General features: G+C 34.3%; 2 protein-coding genes across 5 annotated transcripts; both read left to right on the forward strand.

Annotated features, from left to right (window-relative positions):
• Positions 1-711: 711 nt before the first annotated feature.
• Positions 712-5,793, forward strand: LOC114419923 (YTH domain-containing protein ECT4-like). Of its 3 annotated transcripts, XM_028385741.1 has the most exons (9): positions 712-999; positions 1,120-1,609; positions 2,023-2,086; positions 2,200-2,344; positions 2,428-2,501; positions 2,582-3,040; positions 3,579-4,127; positions 4,264-4,476; positions 4,912-5,793. In XM_028385741.1, the coding sequence occupies exons 3-9, from the start codon at positions 2,039-2,041 to the stop codon at positions 5,509-5,511; spliced, it is 2,088 nt and encodes a 695-aa protein (XP_028241542.1). In that variant the 5' UTR covers positions 712-999; positions 1,120-1,609; positions 2,023-2,038; the 3' UTR covers positions 5,512-5,793. The 3 variants fall into 3 exon arrangements, with proteins under 3 accessions (XP_028241542.1, XP_028241541.1, XP_028241540.1); XM_028385740.1 differs by lacking the exon at positions 1,120-1,609; XM_028385739.1 differs by lacking the exons at positions 712-999; positions 1,120-1,609 and adding an exon at positions 1,015-1,066.
• A 2,229-nt stretch (positions 5,794-8,022) lies between these two features.
• On the forward strand, positions 8,023-23,117 carry LOC114419924 (probable inactive DNA (cytosine-5)-methyltransferase DRM3). 2 transcript variants are annotated; one of them, XM_028385742.1, is made up of 11 exons: positions 8,023-8,187; positions 9,735-9,847; positions 10,906-11,002; positions 11,132-11,178; positions 15,256-15,360; positions 16,085-16,183; positions 16,865-16,964; positions 18,687-18,802; positions 20,454-20,553; positions 20,783-20,862; positions 21,568-23,117. In XM_028385742.1, exons 2-11 carry the CDS (start codon positions 9,740-9,742, stop codon positions 22,903-22,905), a joined length of 2,190 nt encoding a protein of 729 aa, XP_028241543.1. In that variant the 5' UTR covers positions 8,023-8,187; positions 9,735-9,739; the 3' UTR covers positions 22,906-23,117. The 2 variants fall into 2 exon arrangements, with proteins under 2 accessions (XP_028241543.1, XP_028241544.1); XM_028385743.1 differs by lacking the exon at positions 15,256-15,360.
• The last annotated feature ends 2,200 nt before the right edge of the window (positions 23,118-25,317 follow it).

Genomic DNA, 25,317 nt, shown 5'->3' on the forward strand with positions numbered 1-25,317 from the left:
AATTTGTGCATAAATTTGTTTGAGGAAGGAGAAGTCATAGATGAAAACAATTGTTGTGCCATGCATCGTGCTGGTGTTTGTGAAATGTCACAAACAACATTATTTTTCGGGACCGTCAATTTAAAGGGTCTCATATCCTGAAAAACATTAAAAATATTTTTGGTCAATGATTTTTGTACAAAAGAATGAAAAACTCTCTGATTTTCTTCTCCACTTGGTGGTAACGACCCTTTGTTTTATCTCAATTCATAATAGAAGTATAGGGCTCACTTTTGGTACATAATACCTAACATCTCACTTACTATGAGTTAGGCATTTTTTTGATGTAACTATGCAGATGTATTGCTCTTACTAATCTGCCTTCTCTTTATATGTAATATTATACCTTTGCCTTTCCAAAAAAAAAAGAAAAGGAGTGAGCTAAACTCAGTGTTCATGCGTTGGGCAGTTTCTACATGTCAGTGAGGTCACGGACTGCTACCTTAAGCGCGCGTATATAGAGCGAGCAAGCAAACATCCCAAAGGGCAACGTTTCCCATTTTGGTTAAATTGAATAAAAGTAGTGGCATTTTGGTTGTATCCGAATCAAAGAAGGGGCATTGAAGTAAAATGAAGAAGCCCCCCCATTAAAGAGGGGTATAATAATAAAAAAATGAAATTGAAATTGTGAAACACTTTCGTATCTTAAATAGGTGGGAACCTCTATTTCCACGTCTATTTCATTTTCATTTCACACACTTTCTTCCTTTCTTTCCTCTGTTTAATTTTTTTATTTATTTTTCTTGCACGCACCGAAACCGCCCCTTTTCAAAGGCCAAGGGCTCTCTCTTCTCTCACTCTTTCTTTCCTCTCAGTTAATGGTTAGGGTTTCGTAGGGGTGTTATCGGAATGTTCCAGAAGACCCTTCCTTCACTCTTTGCCCTCTCCAATTCCGTCATACGACGGCGTTTCGTGCCAACCATGCATTGAATTGTTTTCTTTTTCTTCTTTTTCCTTCAGGTGAATCATACTCTTTTTTCATGCGTTATTTTTCTCTGTCTTTTTACTCGTGTGTGTCGATTGATTCGTAAGTTCTCTCATATTCGGTGATTGAAGTTGTGTTTCTCGAATTCGTGCCAGGTTGAGTGGAGAATAGTGTTCTTGTGAAGTTGTGGGGACGAGGTTTTTTTGTGGTTTTCGTTTTGCGAGTGCTCGATTCTGGAGTTTTTTTTTTCTTTTTTTTTTTGTTTTGTTTTCTAGGATTAGAAAAGGGGTTTCTTTTGGGGTTAAATTGGTTGCTTAATTGGTAAGTTACTGAGCTGGTTCACTATTTCGAGGTCAAACCGCGTTGATACTTTCCTTTCAAAGGGATTTGAAAGGTTGGTAGATAATTGATGAGCGATATTCGTGAGTTTTAGCTTTTGTAGCGTGCTGAGCTGTGAGATTTAGGTCTTCCCAATCTCTTTGTGTTGGTGAGTTAACCCTTGTAAGCAACTATGGGAGTGTTGTGAGAAATGGAAATTTGATAGCATTTTAGCTCACTTTGCCGATATTGTAGTGTGTATTTGGGGTTAAGGAAGGTTCAACTATTGGCTCTTTGAAGCTTTGCATACCATATATATAGTTGGTGGTATGATTTCTTTTCATAACTCAACCCAATGTGATTCTTTACAATGATGTTTGTGTAAAAGAAGTGCCCGAACAGTAACACTAACAAGAAGTTGGGGATTAATGAAATTGTTTTTCACAAGGATGTCTGTATCTATTACTTAGTGTTTTCATGACGTGGTGGATTATGTTTTAGTTTTTTAGTCATGACTTCTTTGTAGTTCATTTGTTCTGTGTTTCATGTTTGCTGTGGTTAATGGTATTAATCCTGGATTTAAAAGTGCATTGCAATTATTTTTGCTTGCTTTAGAGTTTAGATGATTGAATCTGCTGCTCATTGTCAATTAGTTTGGTTTCTTTTGAATGCCATTTTCTCACTTTAATATTTATTGGATTGTTTTATTTGCTTATACTTCATATTATGACTGTTTGCAGTGGTAGCAGTTCTGGTATGGAAATGTATGATGTTTCTCAAACTAGAAATGCAGATGCTTATTTGGTAATAATTTTATTGAATTTTTGTAACCTCTGGTTTTTAAATATATTCTGTGCATTGTCTTCTTTTTGAGTTAGTATGACAATAGGTTTTATTACTATCTATTGGATTTTCAGATTGAAGGCACTGATTTAAACTCACATCTAACAAGCCCAAATATTCAACAATTTCAAGCCATGTTTAATGATGGAGCCCCTGAATTTGTTGTTGATCAGAACTTGTATTATCCTGCTGCCACCAATTATGGGTATTACTGTACAGGTAAAATCAGAATTATATGTCTTGGCTTGAGTTCGTGGTATATTGGGTATGAATCATATTGACTAGTTATTTATTATGGTTAGGATTTGAATCACCCGGAGAATGGGAGGACCACCATAGGATTTTTGGTGTAGATGGTCCTGATATTCAGTACACAGTGAGTCTAGTTCTCCTCTACTTGTGTATATGTGTCATATGCTGGGTTGAAAGCTGATTTGAATGCTTGTTCTTTGCCAGGGTGCACAAAACGAAAGTTTTCCATATATATATTATACACCTAGCTATGGATTTGCACAGTCTCCATACAATCCATACAATCCTTATATTCCTGGTGCAATGATAGGAGTTGATGGTTCATTTGGAGGGGCAGAGCAATATTACTCCCTCCCCAATTATCAAAACCCTATTTCTTCACATGCTTATATTCCTCTTGTTCAACCAGACAATTTCCCTAATAGTTCTGTTGACTCATTGTTTGATACCAGAGCTTCTGTCAGCAGACCTGATGGAAAAGGTTTAAAACCTAAGTTCAATTCAGCTTCTGTTTCCTTTACTAGGAACTCTTCAAAATCATTATCAAATCCCACAAGTTCCTTACCCAGGATATCAGAAGGTCCGAGAGATAATACTGGGGTGAAGAAAGATATGACAAGTGGCAGGGGTTTTCTTAATATGGCTTCGTCACCTGTCCATCAGGTACGAATCCTACTCTTTTAAAGCTGTATTTGAATTTGAGTATGCTGAGCCCACTTCCCACTTCTGCTGTTGACTTGAATCATCATATCTATAAAGTTAGCTATGTACCGAGAAAAATATTGATACTTGAAAATACTATAACAAGTTAATAATTTGCATTCCCTGGACATTACTATGTCTCTGAAATGGACACACTTGGAGAGAATTCCTAGACTCAATGTGATATCGAGTTTGGATAAATTTTTAAACAAGTAGCTATAGTAGAAAATAAAATGAATCAAAGAGGTAAAATGAATCAAATTTTCATCCCAAGTTAAAATCAATTTATGCACCACAACTTTTTCAGTAGTTGCCTCCCTCTAACTTTTACGTAAGTCGAGTTTAACTCATGGTATTAGTTTGTTTCATTTTACCTCCTTAATTCATTTTATTTTCTTCTATAAATTCTTATCGTTTTTGGTGACTTATTTCATCTTGAAAGTGGATTGTTTGTTAAAAAAATTTAAAATTTCTTGAATATTTTTGGTTGGTTTTGTAGGCCAGAAGCATTGATGCCTCAACCCATCCTGTAGATACTATTTCCAATGGAAATGTTTTGTCCCATCATAATCAATTAAAAATAGCTTCCTCTCTGAGTAGTGGATTTTCTGATTATGGATCTAATGCTAATGGACAGTCTGTGGTTGCTAAACTTCGACCAAAGGTTCACATTGGTAAAGGACTGAGTGATGTAAATGGAAGTTCTGATGTTTTAGGTGAGCAAAATCGGGGCCCGAGAATTAGTAATTGTAAGTCAAAATTTCCGCTGGCTGTCAAAGCCTATACAAACATAGGAGATGGCAATACACAAGAGAATATCATCATTTCTACTGATCAATATAACAGGGAGGATTTCCCTGTCAACTATGAAAATGCAAAGTTTTTTGTTATAAAATCATACAGTGAAGATGATGTGCACAAAAGTATTAAATATAATGTGTGGTCATCAACACCTCATGGAAACAAGAAGCTGCAGAGTGCTCATGAAGATGCTAAGAGAATAGCTTCTGGAAAATTTGGAAGCTGCCCAATCTTTCTTTTCTTTTCTGTGAGTTTACATTATGATGATTCATTCAATGAGTTTTGATTCTGTATTTTGCTGATCTGCATACCTAAATTATGTGCATCTGGAAATTTCCCTTCTATGATCATGCTGACATTTTTTCCCTTTTTTTTCAATGTAGGTTAATGCAAGTGGTCAATTTTGTGGGGTTGCTGAGATGATTGGACCTGTTGACTTCAATAAGGACATGGACTTTTGGCAGCAAGATAAATGGAGTGGGAGCTTCCCTGTAAAATGGTACATCATAAAAGATGTGCCAAATGCAAATTTTAGGCACATTATACTAGAGAACAATGAGAACAAACCTGTTACTAATAGCAGAGACACACAAGAGGTATGTATATTGTTTTTCGGTTCCGCAGTTCCTTTACCAATGTAGATTTGACAAGTCTGCCCAACCTATAAACACTTAACATTAATTTTTGAGTAAGTTTTACCTGATCAAGTACATTGAACCTGTGTGCTCTATGTAAAACTTTAAATTTATGAAAACATGATGTGTTATTAAAGGGGATTATTGAGTAAGTATCCCTGCCCTCGCGGGCTTGAATGTGTAGAGGCTTTCAGATTGTCATTTTGTGACACTTCTATAACTTGATTGTCTTGATTGAAGTATTACCAAGTGTTTTTTTTTTGAGGAGCTGTTATGTTTGATTTGTGTTATTTTGGTTTTGTTACCTTTTGTAGATTTTCAAGGGGGTGTGCATTTTTTATCTGTTACTATTATTTGAAGTAATCTTGACTATCAAACCCCATTCCTCTTGTGCAGATAATGTATAGTAAAGGTTTGGAAATGCTTAAAATATTCAAAAACCATCATTTGAAGACATCTTTGCTTGATGACTTTATATATTATGAAAATCGTCAGAAGATCATGCTGGAAGAAAAGACCAAGTTGCTAATCAGAAGTTTTGAAAATCCATTAATGTTACCCACATTAGAACCACCTCGGAAGTTGAATTTTGTCGTTGACATCCCTCCAGTCAGTGTTGAGAAGAAGGCAAAGATGGATGATGAGTTTGATAGCCTAAAACAGACTTCAAGTGCTGGACATATTGTTAGTAGTTCTGAGGTCACAAGCACCGCATCTGTGGATGAAAAGGCTGAGAAAGGTTCAGTTGAGAAAGAAGATATTGCTTCTGTCCTTAAGATTGGTTCAGTTACTATTACCCCAAAACAGGTGGAGACTAAACCATCTGGCATTAGTGTTGCTAATAAGGAACCGCTTGATGTTATCACAGTAGGCTCAATGCAAGTCAAAGTTAATGGATTTGCCGAGTCTTCGGGTCTTTTGAAGATTGGGAGTATCCCACTTGATCCAAGAACACTACAGCTGGACGGAGGTACTCGTGTTAAAAATGGATCTTAAAGTTTTCTTATAAATGTCGAGGCACGTTTTGGATCTTTATGAAAAGATGGATCAATGCATGCCTGATTGTGCCACTGTTGGGAAGTTGGGTTTCTATTCAATCTTTTTTTTTTACTGCTTTTTTGTTTGCTACTGATTGATATAAAGGGTCATACTGATGTCATGGATCTTTCGAGCGGTGTTGATTCAAAATGCTTTTAATGAAAGTGTAACCTCTCTAGTGTGAATAGCATTTTCAGGAACAGTATTTTTAGAAATATAATTTAATTCGTGAAACAATAATTTCATTCCTTTTAATGTCCATAAACTGTTTTGACTTGAAACTTCAATGCCCAAACACTTCCATAATGTCCCTGAGCTTCAACCATTTTCATTGGGATAGATTTAAGCTATGTCAAGTTTTCTTGAGATATTTTGGGCTTTTAAAAAAAGATGGAAATTTCTTTTGATTCAAAAGACAAGTGCTAACGTCTTGATTAATCGAGTTAAACTTTTTTTTTATTAAACATAAGAGAATTTAAAATAAAGAGGAGGATATGCAAAAATTGCAAGTATACAATAATATTATTCAAGAAGATAGAATATTGCTTAATTGGAAGAGAATATTTATAATAATTATTATAAAAAGAATAATTTTATTTAGTATTTATTTTTTTATAGATATTTTTATTCTCAACTATTATAGAGATTATATATTTTATTTCAGCGATTTACTACTGCACTCATGTCCTTTTTTGGGTACTGAGTGCATTAATAGCCAACACAAAAAAATTATGACAAAGGTATCTATCCATTTTTTCTATTTTAATTAATGTAGAGTAGGGATATTATAATAATTTATTACTTATTAAAAAAATAAAAATAAAAACATTTTCTCTCTCTTCCTAGTCCTCACTTCCCGTTACACTCTCTCAACCCACCCAGCCATGGAAGTTCTAAAGAATCTAATCGTCACTCGATCTTGGTCTATTCAACTCCGTTCTGGTGCTCGTAATTTTTTTTGTTCAATCCGCATTTGAAAATTTGATTCCGCTCAAAAAATGATTGCTTTTTTTTTTTTAAAAAAATTTCCAAGTAGAATTCTCCCATCTTTTTATTACTTTTGATTAGAGTTATTAAGTTTCAATCCAGGTTAAAGAAATGAATTGGGGTTCTTGTTCAACATCCATAAAAGTTGAACGCACGGAGAGAGAGGGTGGGTGCTACGTGGAGTGAAGATGGGGGAGGAGAGAGAAAATGCTTTTATTTTTATTTTTTTAATAAGTAATAAATTGCTATTAGATCCCTATCCTGAATTAACTAAAAAAGAATAGATGACTGAATAATTTAGTCATAATTTTTTATGTTGAGTACTCATATTGAGAAAAGGGTGTGAGTGCATTAGCAAATTCTTTCATTTTAACTTTTAAGTGTAGTTAAATTTTTTAAGACAAGTCATATTCAATAACATATACAATTAACTTGGAGTGCCCATTTTTGCACTAGTTAAGAAAAAAAAATAAAGTGTAAAAAGCATACTATAAAAAGAAAGAAGATCGAGGATGAGGGGAGATCAACGGGAAGAATATTTTGAGATTGAGTTTCATCGAATGAAATCAATAATTGTTATTGTCTTTATGCAATATAATGGTTAAAAAACATCCAAGAGTCTTCTATTATGAGTTTTTCTCTATTTACTTCGGTATCAAATTTGATCATAAAATAACCACGATAAACATTCATGATCTCAAAATTTGCCTGCATCTTATAAAGCTTGGAGAGACATCTTTTATGATCTAAATCCAATATATTGACTTCCCCAATAATTTAACAATAAGAGCATACTACCAAGGAGCACATAATTATTAGAGCAATGAAGACTCTATCCTCAATTTAGACAAGACATGGTTACCTCTCGTACTTAACATGAATAAGTTTTTGGATTATCAGATCAACTTTAAGACATAACGAGAAAAACAAATTTTTACTTTATCACTTTTTTTAGCGGTAAATATTAATTATTAATTTATTAATTTTTTTTAGTTAAAAAAATTAAATCCACGGTTTTTCTCTTACTTATCTCTAAAAGAAATCAGATAGTTAATATCAGATGACTTTTCTAAACATGCAGATATTTGAATGAAGGAGAATGAGATATCCATTAATCCTAGCATAATACTCATTCTATTCTCATTATTGTAGTTTAACATAAATTTTAATGTTATTATTTTAAAATACATAAAATTAGATAATGCTAAATCACCATATAATCATAGCAGAAAAGTAATGGAGAGGGTAACTCCTATTTACTATAGTTCTATTCTGTAAGATGTAGTAATTGTTCTAAAAATTTGCGAGTGTTCCAAAATATGTTTTGACCTAAAAAACGTAGAAGAATAAAATAAATAGGTGCGACGGACACAAAGACACAAAAGCAAAATACTACGTGTGACAGAGTCAGTTGAGATGGCACGGCGTGGGACCCACGAATCTCCTAAGAATTAGAATATGTTGTGTTGTGTATTTAAGTTCTGTTCAGTTCAATCTACTTTTACTGTCACCGTGGAATCTGAATTACTACTTTTCTGTGTGTGCTGTGTTTCTTCTCTTCCTGTCTGGTGAGGAGGAATCTCAGTCTAGATTCTCACTCGGGTGTGGAGCGAGTGTACACCACGCTCCGCCACCCCTTCCGATCGGGTATTCTCCATTCGCCTCTTCTATTGCATTTCCGTTTCTCACACTCACAACCTCTTCTGTTTAACGCTTTCGCTGAATTTTTAGTTCCTGCATGAACCTGAACCGGTTCTATTCGGTCCGGTCCGGTTCAGCAACCACGCTTGCCCTTGGGTTTGGCCTTGACATGTGATTGCATTCTGAAATCAATTCTACCTGCGTATAAGAAATTGGTGAATTTACAGAACCGTTTTTTTCTCGACATGTTTTCCTTTTACTGTTATTTGATTGAGAAAAAATAGAGAGAGAGAGAGAGAGAAGAGTTTTTGAAAATAAGAACAAAAATAGGTCTTAGTATGTTTTAGCAGGTTAACTAGGATTTACTTGTTAGAACCTTGATTTGCCTGGATAATCCTTGGAGCTTTTGTAATCCATACAGTAGTACCTTGGTAGTACTCTAATGTTACGTTTGTTACCTCAGAATAATTAATTAAAATTTATTAAAAAAATCGCCATGTCTCACTGATATTACATAACAGTAAATACTTAGTTTATAGCATGGTTTCATTAATTATAGTTGCTCCCTCTTTATACTTCGACTGCTGTAATTACCATGCCTTTACATGTAATAAATTTCAGCTTGAAAAACAAGAACAGTTTATAGCATGGTTTCAAATTGCCGTGGCAAATGAAGTCACTGTTGTGGCCTCTGTGATTGTGGGCAGGCATTGCGGCTGTTGTGATGCTTATGCTGCTGTTGCGGTGTGAATTTGTTTTATGTTTGCACCAAATATAATTCATCATGACTCGTTTCTCGCTCCCAGTTCCACATCTTCCTCATTGCTTACTCATTATCATTTTACTATATTATCTAAGAAAGAGAAAGAATGAAAAACTAATCGTGTGAGGACTATAAAGCACGTTGCAGCCTGATGCAGTCCAATGTGGCCATTTCGCCTGTTGTGTTGCAGCAGTTGTTGCTTTGTGTTTTCCCGTGATTTACAAAAATAATGCAATTTCAGTATGATGCATTTGAAACCATAGTTTATAGAATCAGTATGCTGGGGCTATGCTGTTAGTGCATGTTGAAAATGTTTTATTTCGTTCGATGTTTGATTTTATATTATATTTATCTTCAGGTTTAAACGTATGCAAGGTTTTGCGGGACTGGTCTTCTAGATTTCCTATTAATGTTCCTACTTCAGTATAATTATGCAAGTCATTCCACTAGAAAGTTGAAATAGCCATTGTATTAATGCAATCACAAACTGTTTTTTAAATATACATGGTTTAGAAACCTGGAAAAAGGATTTGACCTACCTTTTCCATTACTTGTTCAGCAATATCAGGGATGGTTTTTGTAATGAGGGGGGGGATTATGTTATAGGTATTGGGTAATTGTATACCAAGTTTACAGTCCGATGTTTGGTAGCCTAATTCTTGTTAATTAACTTGTATTAGGTTACCATACTTCTGCATATCTTGGTACTGATGTGTATTTTGTACAGTACCTCTTGTACTGCTGTTTATATCTAATATATTAGTATTTTTGCTGATAAAAAAAAATACAGGTAAAATGGCTGGGAATCCAAATAGAAGAGAAGGAAAAACTGTTATGGTTCCAAAAACTGAGAATTTGGATTATGAGTTACCACCTTATACTTCATTTTCAGGGGATGTTGGGGTATGCTGCTCATCTCTCAATATATACACAATACAAGTACTGAGTTTTAGATGCAGTCAATCATATCTTGGGATGCATGTTCTCTCATTATGCCCATAGTTCTTTACCATTCTCTGCTAATAGCTGCTACACTGAACCTTATAGCTTCATGGTTTTAAGCATGATACATTTGAACAATTGTATGAACTTTGGGCAATATCATACAATGCCTTCTTCAACTGTTTTTTTCTTTCTTTCAAGAAACTATTCACTGCAAATGCTTAAACTATTTGGTACAAGCCTAAGATGAATTTTGAATAATATTTCTTAACAAGTTTTCTCATGGAATAGTCCTTCTGGTTTGACTTGTGGGTGCATTACTTCCTTGTGCTAAAGTTTAGTTTATTTGTAAGATTGGGGGAAGTTCAAAACAGTGAAACACTGATTATAGAAGCACAGAATCCATATCAAGGAGCTAGTCAATCAAAAAGCTTATGCTGTAGCGGGTTGGCGGTTGGTCTATGTATAATTTTGATTCATATCTCTGAGAGATTCCAGTGTTAATTACTTCCGTGCAAAATGTAAATTAATTATGAATTGAATAAAGCTAATGCTGTATCAGTTTGTGCTGTGATTTCCAATCTCTGTTAATGAGCACGTTATGAGTTTCTATTTTCTTACAGGAGATCTTATTCTTAGGTAATCTGATGAGGGAACCAAAACTATGGTAACCAAATACCGATTGAAATAAAATGTATAAGAAAGACCCATTCAATGATCAATGTATATACATCTTAGCCCTGTGTGTGAAAGGAATAATCTAATTTTTGTATGAGATTATCAATGATTCAAAAGTCTTTTACAGATTGTGTTTGCTTGCTTTAACCCTATCGTGCCGGTGTTATAAGTTCTCTCCATTTACATCTGTCAATACATTGTAACATGGCGAGACATTATTTCTACTTGTTCACTATGTATAAATTATAATACATATAACATTATATAAAAATAATTGTCTTCATTAATTTTTCATTTTTATTTGTTTTCTTATGTTTAACTTCTTCCTTCATGATTACCAGGACAACGTTGCAAGTTCATCTGGAGGCAAACTACGAGCGTTCTTTATCGGAATGGGATTCCTACCATGCCTTGTTGATAAAGTGATAGAGGAGAATGGTACATTACGTGGGAGCTGGATACTTATGTTATGCACTAAATGCATGAAACATTTGACGAATTTCTGAGATATTTCACTTTTCCATTTGAAGTGTTATGGTTCTGATTGGTTTTCATTGAAATTTACAGGTGAAGAGAATTCTGATATTTTACTAGAGGCTCTCTTGAGATATTCAGTAAGTAGACCAAAATATATGTTATAGTGTTTTTTTTATTGTCGGTACTCTTGGGATTGGGATTTTGGGAAGTTTTTATTTATGTACATTTTAACTTTTGTAAATAATGTTAAAAGCTGAACAATGTTCTGCATGTTCATTGAGATGAGAAATGTTAATTTGTACAGAGAGAAGATATGCATATACATGAAGGATTCAAATTATCATTTTATAAGCATAGTCCTTGAGTTACTTATTCCTTGTAAAAAGTAGAATAATGCTAAAACAAAAAAACCTGGTTAGTTTTTTATTTGAAAGGTTCTTTTGCTCTGTATAAATTTCCTTACAAACTAACAAAAGACTCAAAAACCTTGTGCACTGAGACATCTTTTTTAAAGTTAAAAGCATTATTCTTTAATTATGTCATTTTGTCAAGTATGAGGTGTCTAGTGCAATAGTATACTAGAAATTTAAGTATATAATAGATGTCCATTTGCTTTCCCATATAAGTTTTAATTGGACTACATGTGTGATCTTGACTGGGTACGAACACTTTAATTTATGGTATTTATTTCTTTTGGCATATAGTAAAGCTACTTTAGGTTGCTGGCTGCCTGTTCTGCTGTTGGAGGAAGATGACCCTCAAATGTTAGTGCAGTACAGTGATAAAATCTCCATCAAAATTCTTATCTTATGCTTGTTTGGTAACAATTATTTATGGGGAAATATGTTATTTTCTCAAAAGATCTCTTAGGAAGCTCTTGGTTAAAAGTTCTTTTGAACACAGCATAAACTAATCCAAACATTCACTAATGATAGTTTTTCTTTTCTTAATTTTTGTTATGATGCCATGGTCCTGATGCTAAATGTTTTGTTAGTAAGTAAATGCCCATTTTGGTCATGAAGTTTCAAATTCTGATTGATATTTTTTTTTATCAGCAAAGATAAAATAGTATATATATATATATATATATATATATATATAACAGTACCAGGGGTACTGAAAAATACAATTGATTTTTGAGTTTAGCAGACATATGGTTTCCTAATACATGCTTTAGAAGTAGAATTAGATGACCATAAACTGCTCATATTGTAATCCTTTGGTTAATCTGTATGGGATAACCTTATTAGTTGGGTTAGCTTGGGTTTTTTTGGAGGGCAGCACCAGCGGTGCCTTGTATTTCCTTTATCCAGTACCCCTTGTACTGTTTTCTGTCTATAATAATATATATATTTTTGCCTTCCAAAAAAAAAAAGCTATAATCTACCCAAGTCCTATGTATGCTTCCCTCCCCTGATTACAAAATCCCTCTCTCAGATTACTCGGCCATTGATTAAAGTGCATTTCAAAACCCTTTTCCAAATTCTTAAGCCATGACCAGCACAGGAAGAGATGCTTTGCTTGGGATCTTTAGATTCCATAGCTCCTTAAAAACTCCATCTTGATTCTCATCTATGGATTCTCCCAACAACAGATTATATGCGCTCCCCACTGAATACTCGCCACTTGGATCTCCCTTCCACTCCCACTAGTCTTGTCGATCAGAGTGAATTGAGCTACGTTCTATATCCCCCAAAAATCTAGCAGCCATGTCAATTTCATTGTCAAATAGAGGTCGCCTCCATTTAAAATTCCACTCCCAGCCTGCAACTGTGAACCTGCCCATTTGCTGTATGAGCTGTTGTTGCTGACAGGAAATGGGGTAAAGCCTAGGATATTTTAGCATTAGCGATATGCCATCATCTTTCCAGCGATCCTCCCAAAAACTCACCCTATCTCCGCAGCCCACCCTCCAAGATATCCCATTTTGAAACCAGTTACCCTCCTGCGAGGGCCGAAACATTGACTTTAGGTCCTGCCACCAAAGTGATTCATTGCTGCCTTTCCTTTTCCCATCCAAATTCCTACATCCGCTGTATTTTGAATCCAACACTTGAGCCCAAAGTTCCCTTTGGTGATGAAATAAATTCCATCTCCATTTTCCAAGCAGAGCTAAATTGAAACTCTTGATGTCCCTGATTCCTAAGCCCCTTTTTTCCTTTGGTAGGCACATTGTATCCCATTTGACCCATGCAATCTTCTTCTGCTCCAATCCTCCTCCCCACAGAAACAGGCGTTGTAAACTCACCAACTTATCGATAATTGTGTTGGGAACCTTGAAAAAAGAGAAGAAATAAATAGGAATAGAGGTTAAGATTGACTTTATAAGAGTCACTCTACCCCCAAACGAAATGTGTTTTTGTTTTCATCTTGCTAAATTTCTCTCACATTTCTTGATGATAGGATCCCACAACTCACTATGCAAGGGTTTGCCCCAATCGGGATACCCAAGTATAGGAACGGTATAGACAACAATCTGCAGTTCAGGTAATTTGCTGCAATCTTCTTCCATTGGTCCGACTTCCCAATTGCCCCAAAACTACTCTTTGCGAAATTAATTTTAAGCCCTAATATGAGTTTGAAGCTCCTCAAAATGACTTTGATTGCTTTGACGTTTTCCATAGATGCCTTGCCGAAAAATATTGTATCATCAACATATTGTAGAATAAGATCTGCCTATATCCAGTTCGCATCCTCGGGTTCCACTTCTCCAACGAATTAAACAAGGATGTTCCATTTGTGATTTCTTCCCTGCGCATCTGTTCAGCTCTGGCGTCGGTGAGTCCTAGTAACAGTACCATGTCGTCCCCTAGGTACTTTGGCGAGATACTACCCCTTCGTCCCACGAGAGTTCTTCTTCAACTCTATCAAACAGCACCAAGTTCTTCAGTCGACCCACCCATGCATCACTAAACCATGTCGTTTCATCCATTGGTATATTCAGCTGAACTGATGAATGTGAAATTTTCTCTTTCTGGCTCACGTTCCAAGTGCTTATGTTGAATGTGAAATTCTGATTGATATTGAATCTAATACGGAGATACAACCTGTAGCGAACATTACTGCGTGGCAAAGTAAGAAGCAAAATATGGTGGCTAGGTGTATGTGGAATTTATATCAATGGTCATGGAATTTGTGAGATTATTTGGACTTAAATACTACTAAATAACTATAGAAATAGGATCATTTTCTCAAACACCAGCTTCAACATTAATAAATTGATGGAGGATGCTCTATTTTTCTGCTGGACTTGGCTAACAAACCTTGAAAATGGATTTGACATACCTTTCCACTACTGGTCAAGTAATATCAGGGAGGGATTTTGTAAACAAGGGGGGATTAGTTCATAGTTGATGGGCTAATCTGTGATAACTCTACAGTCAATTTTATGGTTTCTTAAAGCTTGTATTAAGGAACCATAGTTCTGCATACTAGAGTGCTGACTTGTATATAGAACAGTACCCCTTGTACTGCTTTTCTAATATAATATACTATTATTTTTGCTGATAAAAAAAAAGGTTGACAACTCTGCACCTATGAAGGCTTACTGTGACAAGTCTGCAATCTCTAGCTAAATGTCCTGGTTTTTATGACAAAACCAGGCCCATGGAAGTAAATAACACTTCGTTAAAAAGAAAGATAGAAATTGGATAGACCTGCACAAACTATGAAGACGATCTCATCAATGGGCTGCCCAATAAGAACATTAATGAATCAGTCGGCAAACTGTCTGAAAGAATTTTCAAGCTAGCTTGAGTGGGAGTGTTAAAAGAGTCAAAAGGGGTTTTAAATTGAAGTTCTACATAATAGGATTAGGAGTTTGGATAGGATAAATGTAGATATTTGTAAATTGTAAATAGTGAGTATATCTTTAGAGAACCAAAATAAACATTTACTCTAATATGATGTGTTCTTGACTCACCCTTCACTATATTTTATATTGAAGAATAGAGGACAAATTAGCTTCTTTTTTTTTTTTTTGTCAATTTGCAGAACTAGATAGTAAAATACTTCATAAGCTATATATATTTTACGTGGAGTTTGAACAGGGATAAAATATTGCTTCATTCTATGACTTTTTTGAATGATTAGAAACTTGTAATGATACTCAGCAGCTCTCTTTGCTCCCTTCATATGTTAATACTGCTGCGAATATGCTTTCTAAACTTTGGACTTATTATTCTGATTGATGACTATTATTTCCAATTGATTAGGGTCATAAATCCAATTGTGATTCATCTGATTCTTTGGGTGGTTCTCACAATACAAGCAGGGGTAGAAGTGCCCCAAATTTCTATCCTGATGGTCACTCAAAAGAGGTAACTTGGTGCCTTCCATCACCCCTCCTTCCCAATTTTAAACCTTTTAGGCCAGAAATTTTAGCTCTATTTACTGACTGTATGGGTTAAATTTTAAAGGCATAATGAGAATTTGACCTTTTTTTAGTTGATTAATTTATTCAAGTGTTGAGTGTTGACTATCCTTTCCTTTCCTACTGCTGGAAAATTAAGGATTTAGCTTGCTATATGACTTATTTTAAGTAATGCTAGTGGTCTTTTTTCGCTCCTGGAGTTAGAATTTGGGATGAGAAGGTGTTCAGTGCAACGTATTCCTGTTTGCATTATGTGAATTATTTTGTTAGAGAGAACTATTAGATATTTCAAGCGATTGACTGATGAGATTACAATGCCCTTGATTCTTTATTTATTTGTAGTTTTAGTTTATATCTGGCTTTTTTTCCATGCTTTTCCAAGATTTATTCACCATCTCTTTAAATTATTTTGTTAATAGCACTGATTGCTAATACATGAATTTAACCTGATGTTCTAAGCAAAGGATCCTCAAAGAATTGTGCGTGATAATTCCTAATTGTGCAATTTCGTTCTTTATATTGTGCTGCTGCCAAGCCATATTTTACTTCTGCAAATGTTTGCATGTGTGGGATTAACTTTCAAAATGTGTTCACTTTTTAAAGAATTAATTCTGTAAATGGTTTATGTAAAACTTTTAACTGCCTTTTCAATTTGCTTTGTAATCATTTAGGCTCTTCAAAAATCAAATTCACAGTCTTCTGTTTCTCTGGATAGCTTATTTGATGATAAGGATCCTCCAGAGATTTCCAATGTCAATCAAGCCAAGGAGGTACTTGCTTCTTATTCCTCTGAAGACATCAATTGATTTATTACACAATTTAGTCAGAGCACGTCATGGTAGGAAAGAGTTGAGTATTTGAATCGACCCAAATGGTATCATATGATTCATGTAGCCGACCTCACCTAATGGGCTAACGCTTTTGTTGCTATTGTTGCTTTATTGTACACTATAATCATATGCTACCAGCTAGTTCTTTTGATTTATTAATGTCACATATTTGTGCTAGATGTACTCTGCGACTGTGTGTTGGTTTACTCTTTTTGTTCAGGTGTACTCTCATGTCATCCCTAATTCCAAATAGATATTATCTTTCAAATAATTGCTTTTCAGATTTTCTTGCATCTCATGGTCAACCTTTAAAACCATTTGCATAATTTTTAAAAAGGCGTGGCACCAGTTTGTTGCATATACCATGTGCATAATCTAAACTTGTGGTCACTGGTATGTCACATGCACTACTGGCAGGTGATGCATTTGCTTTTTCTGTCTAGGGTGACAATTAAATATGCATCGTGATGTATTTCTGCTTGCCCTTGTTAACCTTGACAATTGATTCTCTTTATTGTACTTTGTAGTAAGATTTTCTTTCTAGTTTCAACATGTCCCTTAATATAGCATATGTTTTGCTTAATTCAATTTCATTCTTGTTTGACAAAATCTCTCTTGCAGGAGCCTGATGAACTTAGTGGAGTCGTTGATGATACAAGAGGTTCCTTACTGATGATGAATTTCTCTGTGGAGGAAGTTGAATTTGCAATCCACAAGCTTGGTATGAGAATATTTTACCTGAACTGTTGCTTTGTGCAATTGGTGTATACTTTATTACTCTATTTAAGCCATATTTGCCATAATTATTTTCATTCAGTTCTTTTTGTAATTGACCTAGAAACATATGTTGTATAGGTCTTTTTGAGTTGCCAAGAAAGTAGTGCAGGACATCAATAGATATATGTTTGCTTGAATTATTAATTTTTTTTTTTTTATCAGCAAAGGTAAGCTATATATTAATTGGAGTACCAGAGGTACTGAATAGTACATAAAGGATCATACAAATGGTTCCACAATCAGACATTCATATTCTGAAAGGGAGCCAGTGTATGGATATAGATTTACTATGAAATTTACATTAAATAGGCTCGTAACAATGTAGTCTACTACTGATACAAAAAGCTTTGTGTAAAGCTGCTTGCCCATTGATTGAAATGGACTGTGAAACCTTTCTCAAAACCCCTTAGCCGAGACCACAGTAGGAAAGTCGCATCTTCAAACAGTGCATTAGCATTGAAAGTGGCATTAGAGAACACTATGCTGTTTTTAAGCTTCCAAATGGACCACGTTAAGGCTAACCACCAGTATTGCCATCTGTTCATCCTTACTCCATTGAGTTGGACACCCATATGTTGTAGGAAATGCTGCTTTGGGCTTAATGGGAAAGCACCTTTAATGTGCAGCCATGTCATAGTGTCCCACCAAATGGGTTGTATCTTGCTGCAATGTAGGAATAAATGGGATGCATCTTCCTCTTGAGACTTGCAGAACGAACACAGCATATCTGTGATCTGTACTTGGCGCCTCCTCAAATTTTGCTTTGTCGGCAATCTGTCTCTCAACAATCTCCACGCAAATACCGCGAACCTAGCTGGAATCCTTATTCTCCATAGTTTCACATAACAGTCTTCCTGTCTACCAGCTGCTGCCTCTTCCCTTAGCATATTGTATGCGCTTCGTGTTGAATATTGGCCCTCCGGATCGCCCATCCATACCCAAGCATCTGTGCCTTGTTGCTGAATTGACTTATCTGCAATATCTGTTAGGAAATTAACCGCTGAATCGATTTCATTCTCAAACAATGTCCTTCTCCACGTAAGAATCCACTCCCACCCTATGTCTTTATGCATTCCCATCGATCTTATGGTTTGATTCTGCTGTGATGATATTAAGTATAGTCTAGGATACTTCTCAGCCAATGATTCCTCCTCCCCGGTCCACTTGTCCTCCCAAAATTTGATTTGATCTCCGCTACCCACCTTCCACTTCATTCCCTTTTGAATAAGCTGTCCTTGATGTGAGCTGCTGAAAGCCTTTTGAATTATTAATTTGTGGCTGCATGCTTGGACTTGCTAGTAATACCAGGACAAAGTACATGAACAAAAAGCTGACGTTAAGCATGTGCTGAATTGAAGTGTTTAGATTTGTGTGGGGAATATTCTATATAATTTTTGTGCTTTGATGATTAACTTTTAGGTGGCCTGATCAATGTTGGTCTCTTGTCAGAAATGAAAACAATACTAAGTTACTATGAATAATTTGAGCAAGTTTTTGAATTTGTCTGGTTGTAGACTTATTTTGTATGTGTGTGTTTTCAGTGATTGTCTGAGGTCTAATCTAATTAACTTATTGGCATAGTATGTAAACTTATGCAGATAGAAGTTCGTGCCTATGTTTATGGATTACTGGCAAGAATAAGGATTTTTTTTTTGTTTCATTATAGGTGATGAAGCATCAATTCCTGAGCTGGTGGACTTCATCTTTGCTTTGCAGATTGCTAAAAAACTGAAAAAGGAGCCAGATGATATCACCTTCACCTATTATGGCAGAGGAAATGAGGTTTTGATATTGAATTTAGACCCAATAATGATATTATTTAAGGAGATAAATACTGTGTTTCTGTTAGTCAGGTTTTTAAGTTAACCCTCAACTTTATTATGCATTAGGCAAAATAATATGGTCCATGCTGCTACATGTTGTATACTTTATTCAATAACAACAACAACAAAGCCTTATCCCACTAAGTAAGGTCGGCTACATAGATCACATGACACCATTCGACACGGTTAAAAATCAAAGTTTCAGAAATATTAAGTCTAAGATCTCTCTTGATCATTTCCTCCAATGTCCTTTTCGGTCTCCCTCTTCTCTTTTTACTGGACAAAAAATCAGGCAATCCACTCTTCTAACTGGTGCCTCTTGTGGCCTTCTTTGTACATGCCCAAACCACCTTAACCGATTTTTTTTCATCTCTTTTTCAATGGGTTCTACAACAATCCTCTCTCGTATAATGTCATTCCTCGATGTTGTATACTTAATTCATGAGAGAAAAAAAGACAATGCAAATAAATGAGCAAGACATTATGAAGGGAACACAACTATAGCCTTTACTTGCTTTTCTTAAGGCTTCAATGTGATTCTAATGTTGTATAGTTTTACCTTGAGTGGAAAATACATATTCTTTCGCGAATACTTTTCCTGTCATGTGAACTATGCATTGCAATAGTTTGAAATGAGTAGAAGCTTGATTGCTTTATCCTTTTGGAGTAGATTATTTGGGATTTTCAGAGAATTTTGGGTGGAGTACCAAGTTTTGTAGTATCTCTGTATGTTGTAGTTTGGTATATTTTCTCAACGCAGAATGCTTGTGAAATAAAGGAAAAGATTTTACACACATTTATTGTGGGGCAGGTTGTTTTTAGGGATTCTCTTATGTTCAGCTATTGACTTTTTTGAATAAGTAAAAAAAGATATTAGGATACAAAAGAAAGCCACAAAAAGAGGATAAAAATTCTCAAGAACTAAAGACGATACAACCAAAATAAATGAAAAAAATCAAGAAGCATACAAAATGGCATGCCAATCTCTGAAGATCTAACAAAGGCACCCCCTGAAAAGACTATGAGCAGAACATCACAAAGAAGATAGAAAAACTACTCAATCTTGAGTGAACTCAACAGAAAACTGCTGTCCCTAGAAGATTCTAACACTTCTTTCCAACCAATTACACCGAAGAACTGCAGATTGAGAAAACCACCAAAGCTTTTGGTTACCTTTGCTACTACTAACTCCTCTTAATTAACACCTAAGTACTTCTGAAGGTCCTAGGGACAAATCCAGTGTTCACCAAAAACATGAAATTAGTTACTCCAGAGATAAGAAACATATGGGCAATGCAAGAACAAATGAGAACAAGATTCAGATTGCTTTATTATACATTTTATGTATGACATTTTTAGAGGATTCTACTTGTGATTTTTATCAGGTGTTTCCTTAGCAGATACGTGGATAAGTCAGATAGATTTATTATGCATTTGTATTATTGACTTTCCCCTCCTTTTTTCTTACGTTTTATTTACTTGAGCTTAGTTTTATCCTCTTTCTTCGTATTCTATTTCCTGTCAAGAAATCTTCGCTCCTATTATGTTAATTTATGTATCTTATTATGTCTATATTATGCATCTAATTTTTGTTATTTGTGGGATCACAGGTCACCAATGAAAAACTCTTTGGAATTATGGCAAAAACTCTTCAGTTGTTTGAAATGGGTTTCTCTGAGAATGAAGTATCATCAGCAATTGATAAATTAGGTAAGTCTTTGTAAAAGCTGATCTTTTTTGAACTATGCAGCTGTGAGATTAGGTTTACAGTCTTGCATTTAAAAAGTATTAATCTTTAGAATTAGGAGATGATATCAATGGAATAGAAATCATACTATTGCCTTCTATAAATCTGGAAAATGATATCTATTCTTTTCCATTCACATCCTTTACAATTATCAGGACTTGAGTTTTAGCTTACCAATCGTCTGCTTTTCAGGTTCAGAGGCTCCAATTTCAGAGCTTGCAAACTTTATTTTTGCAGAACAAAATGGGATCGATTATGTGATGGAATATAAGGTTAGACTTTTTACTTGTTATATTTCAAATTTTATGTTTTATCATTTTTTGTAATTCAGCTTCTTGTGTTTATATATAATAATATACTTGATTTTCACAATAATGAGCATTGCTTCATAGCATCTTACATTTTTTTATTTTAAACTTTATGCATGTAAATGAAGTTGTGGCAAGTGACAAGTATATGCACTGTCTGTATGTTGAAATGGGCCGCTATGGGAGTTTAGGAACTTGTAAAACTGAAGCAAAATAGTGTAAAGTTAACTAACTGGTAACGCAAAAGATGCAGTGAAACTTGAAGGAAAAAAACTGAAAGAGGATAACTATGGAGAAGCTTTGCTTACATTTTCTATAATGCATGGCCAAAATTAAACATTTTCCATACTCCTGTTCTTTTACAACTAGTCTACTGCGTGGAACAGAATAAGAAGTGTACCAGAAAAACAAAAATACTGAAAAGAATATTTATAATTTAACTATATAATGTCAAAACTTCTCATAAATGAATTTGCTTTTCTTTGTATATTATATTATTTAAATCTTGTATGACATGCATGGAATCAACAAAAGTGCTAAGAAACCTATTAAATAAAGTTAAGGTCGTGTTTGGCTTGATCTGGATAAAATTTTATTGTGCCAAGTCATTTTTTAGTACTAATAATCAGTCAGGTGTTTACCGAGTGATGAAATTTCTTGTTTGTCTAGTTTCCCACCACTTCTACTTATTCTGTGGGGATCAAAGAAGAACCAGAAATGGATTTATATGGTACAGCAGAAGTGAAAGTTGAGGGTTTTAGCCATGAACCTCCACAATCTAGCCAGGTCAACTTAGAGGAAACTTATAATGATGATATGGTGAAGGAAGAAGAGGGTATTGATGCATTTCCCAGCAATGTTTCTGACCAATATTTGGATGCTGTGGAGAATGGTAGAGGTAAAAGGCCCAAGTATGAACATGATGATGATCCAGTCAATTGTCTTGAACCTTCTTGGGTGGAAGAAAGGGTTGATGCTGTTGTTGCCGAAATGTCGAGACATCCCAAACCAAATCCATCCAGGTGTCTCAGTAGTGTGGCAGCAAAGCCACCATTTTTCTTATTTGGGAATGTTTCAAACATATCCTATGACTCATGGACAAAGATGTCTCAGTTTTTATATGGTATTGAACCTGAATTTGCGAATGCTCAGTCCTTTTCGGCTATGGATAGAATAGAAGGTTACATACACAATCTTCCAGTTGAAAACAGATTCCACATCCTCCCAAAGCCACCTATGACTATTGAAGATGCAATGCTGCAGACAAAGAAATGGTGGCCACCTTGGGATTCAAGGAAGCTATTGAGCAGCATCTATTGTGAAACTAATGGAATTGCTCAAACTTGTGATCGACTGGGAAATTTTCTAGCTGATTCTGGTGGAGTGCTCACATCTGAACAGCAGAAAGACATTCTTCGTTATTGTCGCAGATTGAATCTTGTGTGGATTGGCAAATTCAAACTTGGTCCTGTGGAGCCTGAACAGTTGGAGCTCATTTTAGGCTACCCTTTGAATCACACTCGTGCTGCCGAGGGCAATGTTGCCGAAAGACTTAAATCACTAAAATACTGCTTCCAGACAGACACATTGGGGTATCATCTTTCTGTGTTAAGGCCCATCTTCCCTCATGGACTGACAATGTTATCACTATTTAGTGGTCTTGGTGGGGCAGAAATTGCCCTGCACCGCCTTGCTATTAAAATAAAAGCTGTTGTCTCAGTTGAGACTTCTGAAACAAAAAGAAAGATTCTTGAGAAATGGTGGCGTCAATCTGGACAAACAGGGACTCTGGTTCAGATTGAAGACATTCAAAAGCTGACTAGTAAAAAACTTGAGGGTCTAATCAGTAAATTTGGTGGTTTTGACCTTGTCATTTATCAGAATCCATGCTCTTACTCAAGTTCCAGGCTTCAAGCCGGTGTAGGTCTCTCCGCTCTTGATTTTTCAGTGTTTTGTGAATGTGTTCGAGTCTTGCAACGAGTAAGAGGTATGTATCAAAGGAAGTGAGTGAAGTGACTCGTATCTTTTGTTGTACAAAATAATGTCATTCGATGCCTTTATGGTGACATTTCCAGTTCTTACTTGAACATTTCGTTTTCCTGCTGTATATGTGACTTCTATATATAAATTTTTCTGTGCAGGGAATTTGTATGTAGAGTTGTCTTTCTTTCTTAATCGTCAATAAGAATTGTTCATATATGCAAGTTTATGCATTGGTAGACATTCTGAATTATTTCTGGAATAATACACCAAATGAGAGTCCATGAAATTGTGCATATTTATAAAATTATAAGAATGTTATGTTAGTCTATGAAATCAGTAAACATCGGTGATTTTGGTACTTTTCTCTTGTCATTTTATGAAACTAATGTCTCTCAAGTAAGTAGGTGATCGAACTAGGAGTGGATTCAGAATCATTGCCATAAAAATACGAGTTTGGAATCCATTGCGTTCCGTTTTATGGCTCTTTCATTGCATTGTATCCCTAAACAAGACTAGATATTTTGTTTTTGACGTTTGCACAATTAATTATTATGATTATGTGATACCATAGCGATCAAATGAATAGGAATGGCCGGCATCTATAACAAATAGTAGTAGCTGTTGGATTGTCCTTTGTCAGCTAGCGCGATGCGACGATGGACAAAGTCTCAACAAACAGTCTAGCTTGGACAGACGTAAGAACTAAGAAGATTATAAAATTGCTAATGCTTACTTTACTAACGTCAAGAGACAATTAAATGTACACCGATGTTTTCATGAAAACATATATATAACCAAATAATAATGACAATTAAAATGTACATGTGTCCGTCTGATGTTTACTTGAAAATATAACCACATTATAGCATATAGATAAATCGATTTATACCGTGCCACATACATATTTTTACACTATTTAATAACTTTGTATTATATGATTTTATCTCAAATTTTACTATTGAAATAAATGTTCCTATTGTGTAGATTGTATTTTCAAAATTATTTGATAATTCGTGCATATAAAAATTGTTATATAGCATTAAGTCGTTGATTAAAGAAAAATTATGCTTGATTATGTTGGGTAAGATCTCAAATTTGAACCTTTTAAATTTATTAAATTATTTTTTCACTTATTTCTTGTTTTGAAAACCATTCTCTTTTGAATGTGTTCAAGGGCTAATTGAGGAATAAATTCAACATTTTTTTTCTTTTTCTTGTTTTGGTGGTAACCCATTTGGATTACCCTGTGTCTCTCTTTTGAGTGTGCAATGCTTAAATTATTCATAAAATATTTATTCTTAGGAAAAAAATGTAGTTGATAATAATGATTAGCTGAATTTTCTTACAAAAATTAGTCATTGATAAATTTGATGAACATTTCACACAAATAACATGATTATAAAAAAATAATATATATTTTTGAAATACAAAAATAAGAATTATTTAATTTTTATCTATTTTTTTTAACAAATACAAGAATAATTTTCATTAACTGGATTCAAGGAATATTTTAAAATACAAAATTAAATACAAATATAAATATAATCTAATCTAATATAATATTAATTTAGGATATTTACATATTATATCATTAATTATATTTTAAAGGTTAAGATTAGTGAAAACTATATTTTATATAAAGTTATCCATAATGCAAGAGTAAATATTATTTATACTAATATAAATTAATTATTTCTCATAACATGTGTGGGTGTGAAAAGGTGGACTAGGTTATTCTAAAGATCAAAACAAATAATTTTAACTATTTAGGAGAAATCAATTTGATATAATCTTTGTGTGTATATGCATAATAAATTATATGTATTAGAACATCGATAATTAATCTTATCTTCAATAATTTTTTTAAAAGTAATCTTACAATCAATAATTGATATGAGTTAATTTAAGTGTTTGAAGTAAGGATAGATTCAAAAACAATCAATGGAGGGGTTGAAAAGTATAAACAAAACATTAACATAATTATTTCTTTTTTTCCTTTGGTTCTTGAGAAAATAATTATTTTATATTTTATCCGGTTATTACATTGGCTATGTTAATTTGAGACATTATCGTCGTCTGATGAAAAACATACTAACGGTTATGATAAAAAAAATTTAAAGAGCAAAATAAAATTCGTAAAATATTTTAAGGACCAAAAGAAAAATCCTAAAGTATCTCAGTGACCACTAAACGTAATGAAACATACTGGTATATATATATATATATATATATATATATATTTAAAAAAAAAAGATTTTAATGGCTAATTTGTTTTTACAATATCTAATTATGTGGGTATTTTTCGGAAGGAGTAAACTAAAAATAAAATAAAATATTAGTTTCCATTAATAATAATTACTCTAAGGTGGGTGTCAGTGAGTACCAGGTTCTGGCAGCGTTACATGACCCCACTAATAAACTTGCGAGTTGCGAGTT

The sequence above is a fragment of the Glycine soja genome, chromosome 7 (assembly GCF_004193775.1).
Source record: "Glycine soja cultivar W05 chromosome 7, ASM419377v2, whole genome shotgun sequence".
Taxonomy (NCBI): Eukaryota; Viridiplantae; Streptophyta; class Magnoliopsida; order Fabales; family Fabaceae; genus Glycine; species Glycine soja.

Bases quoted from the DNA above. Each gene is read 5' to 3' on its own strand.
- LOC114419923 (XM_028385739.1), top strand. From the start codon at position 1,020: ATGCGTTATTTTTCTCTGTCTTTTTACTCGTGTGTGTCGATTGATTC. The intron at 2,087-2,199 runs GTAATAATTTTA...TTGGATTTTCAG, and splicing joins GAAATGCAGATGCTTATTTG to ATTGAAGGCACTGATTTAAA. The intron at 3,041-3,578 runs GTACGAATCCTA...TTGGTTTTGTAG, and splicing joins CTTCGTCACCTGTCCATCAG to GCCAGAAGCATTGATGCCTC.
- LOC114419924 (XM_028385742.1), top strand. From the start codon at position 9,740: ATGGCTGGGAATCCAAATAGAAGAGAAGGAAAAACTGTTATGGTTCCA. The intron at 11,003-11,131 runs GTACATTACGTG...TGAAATTTACAG, and splicing joins TAAAGTGATAGAGGAGAATG to GTGAAGAGAATTCTGATATT. The intron at 15,361-16,084 runs GTAACTTGGTGC...GTAATCATTTAG, and splicing joins CTGATGGTCACTCAAAAGAG to GCTCTTCAAAAATCAAATTC.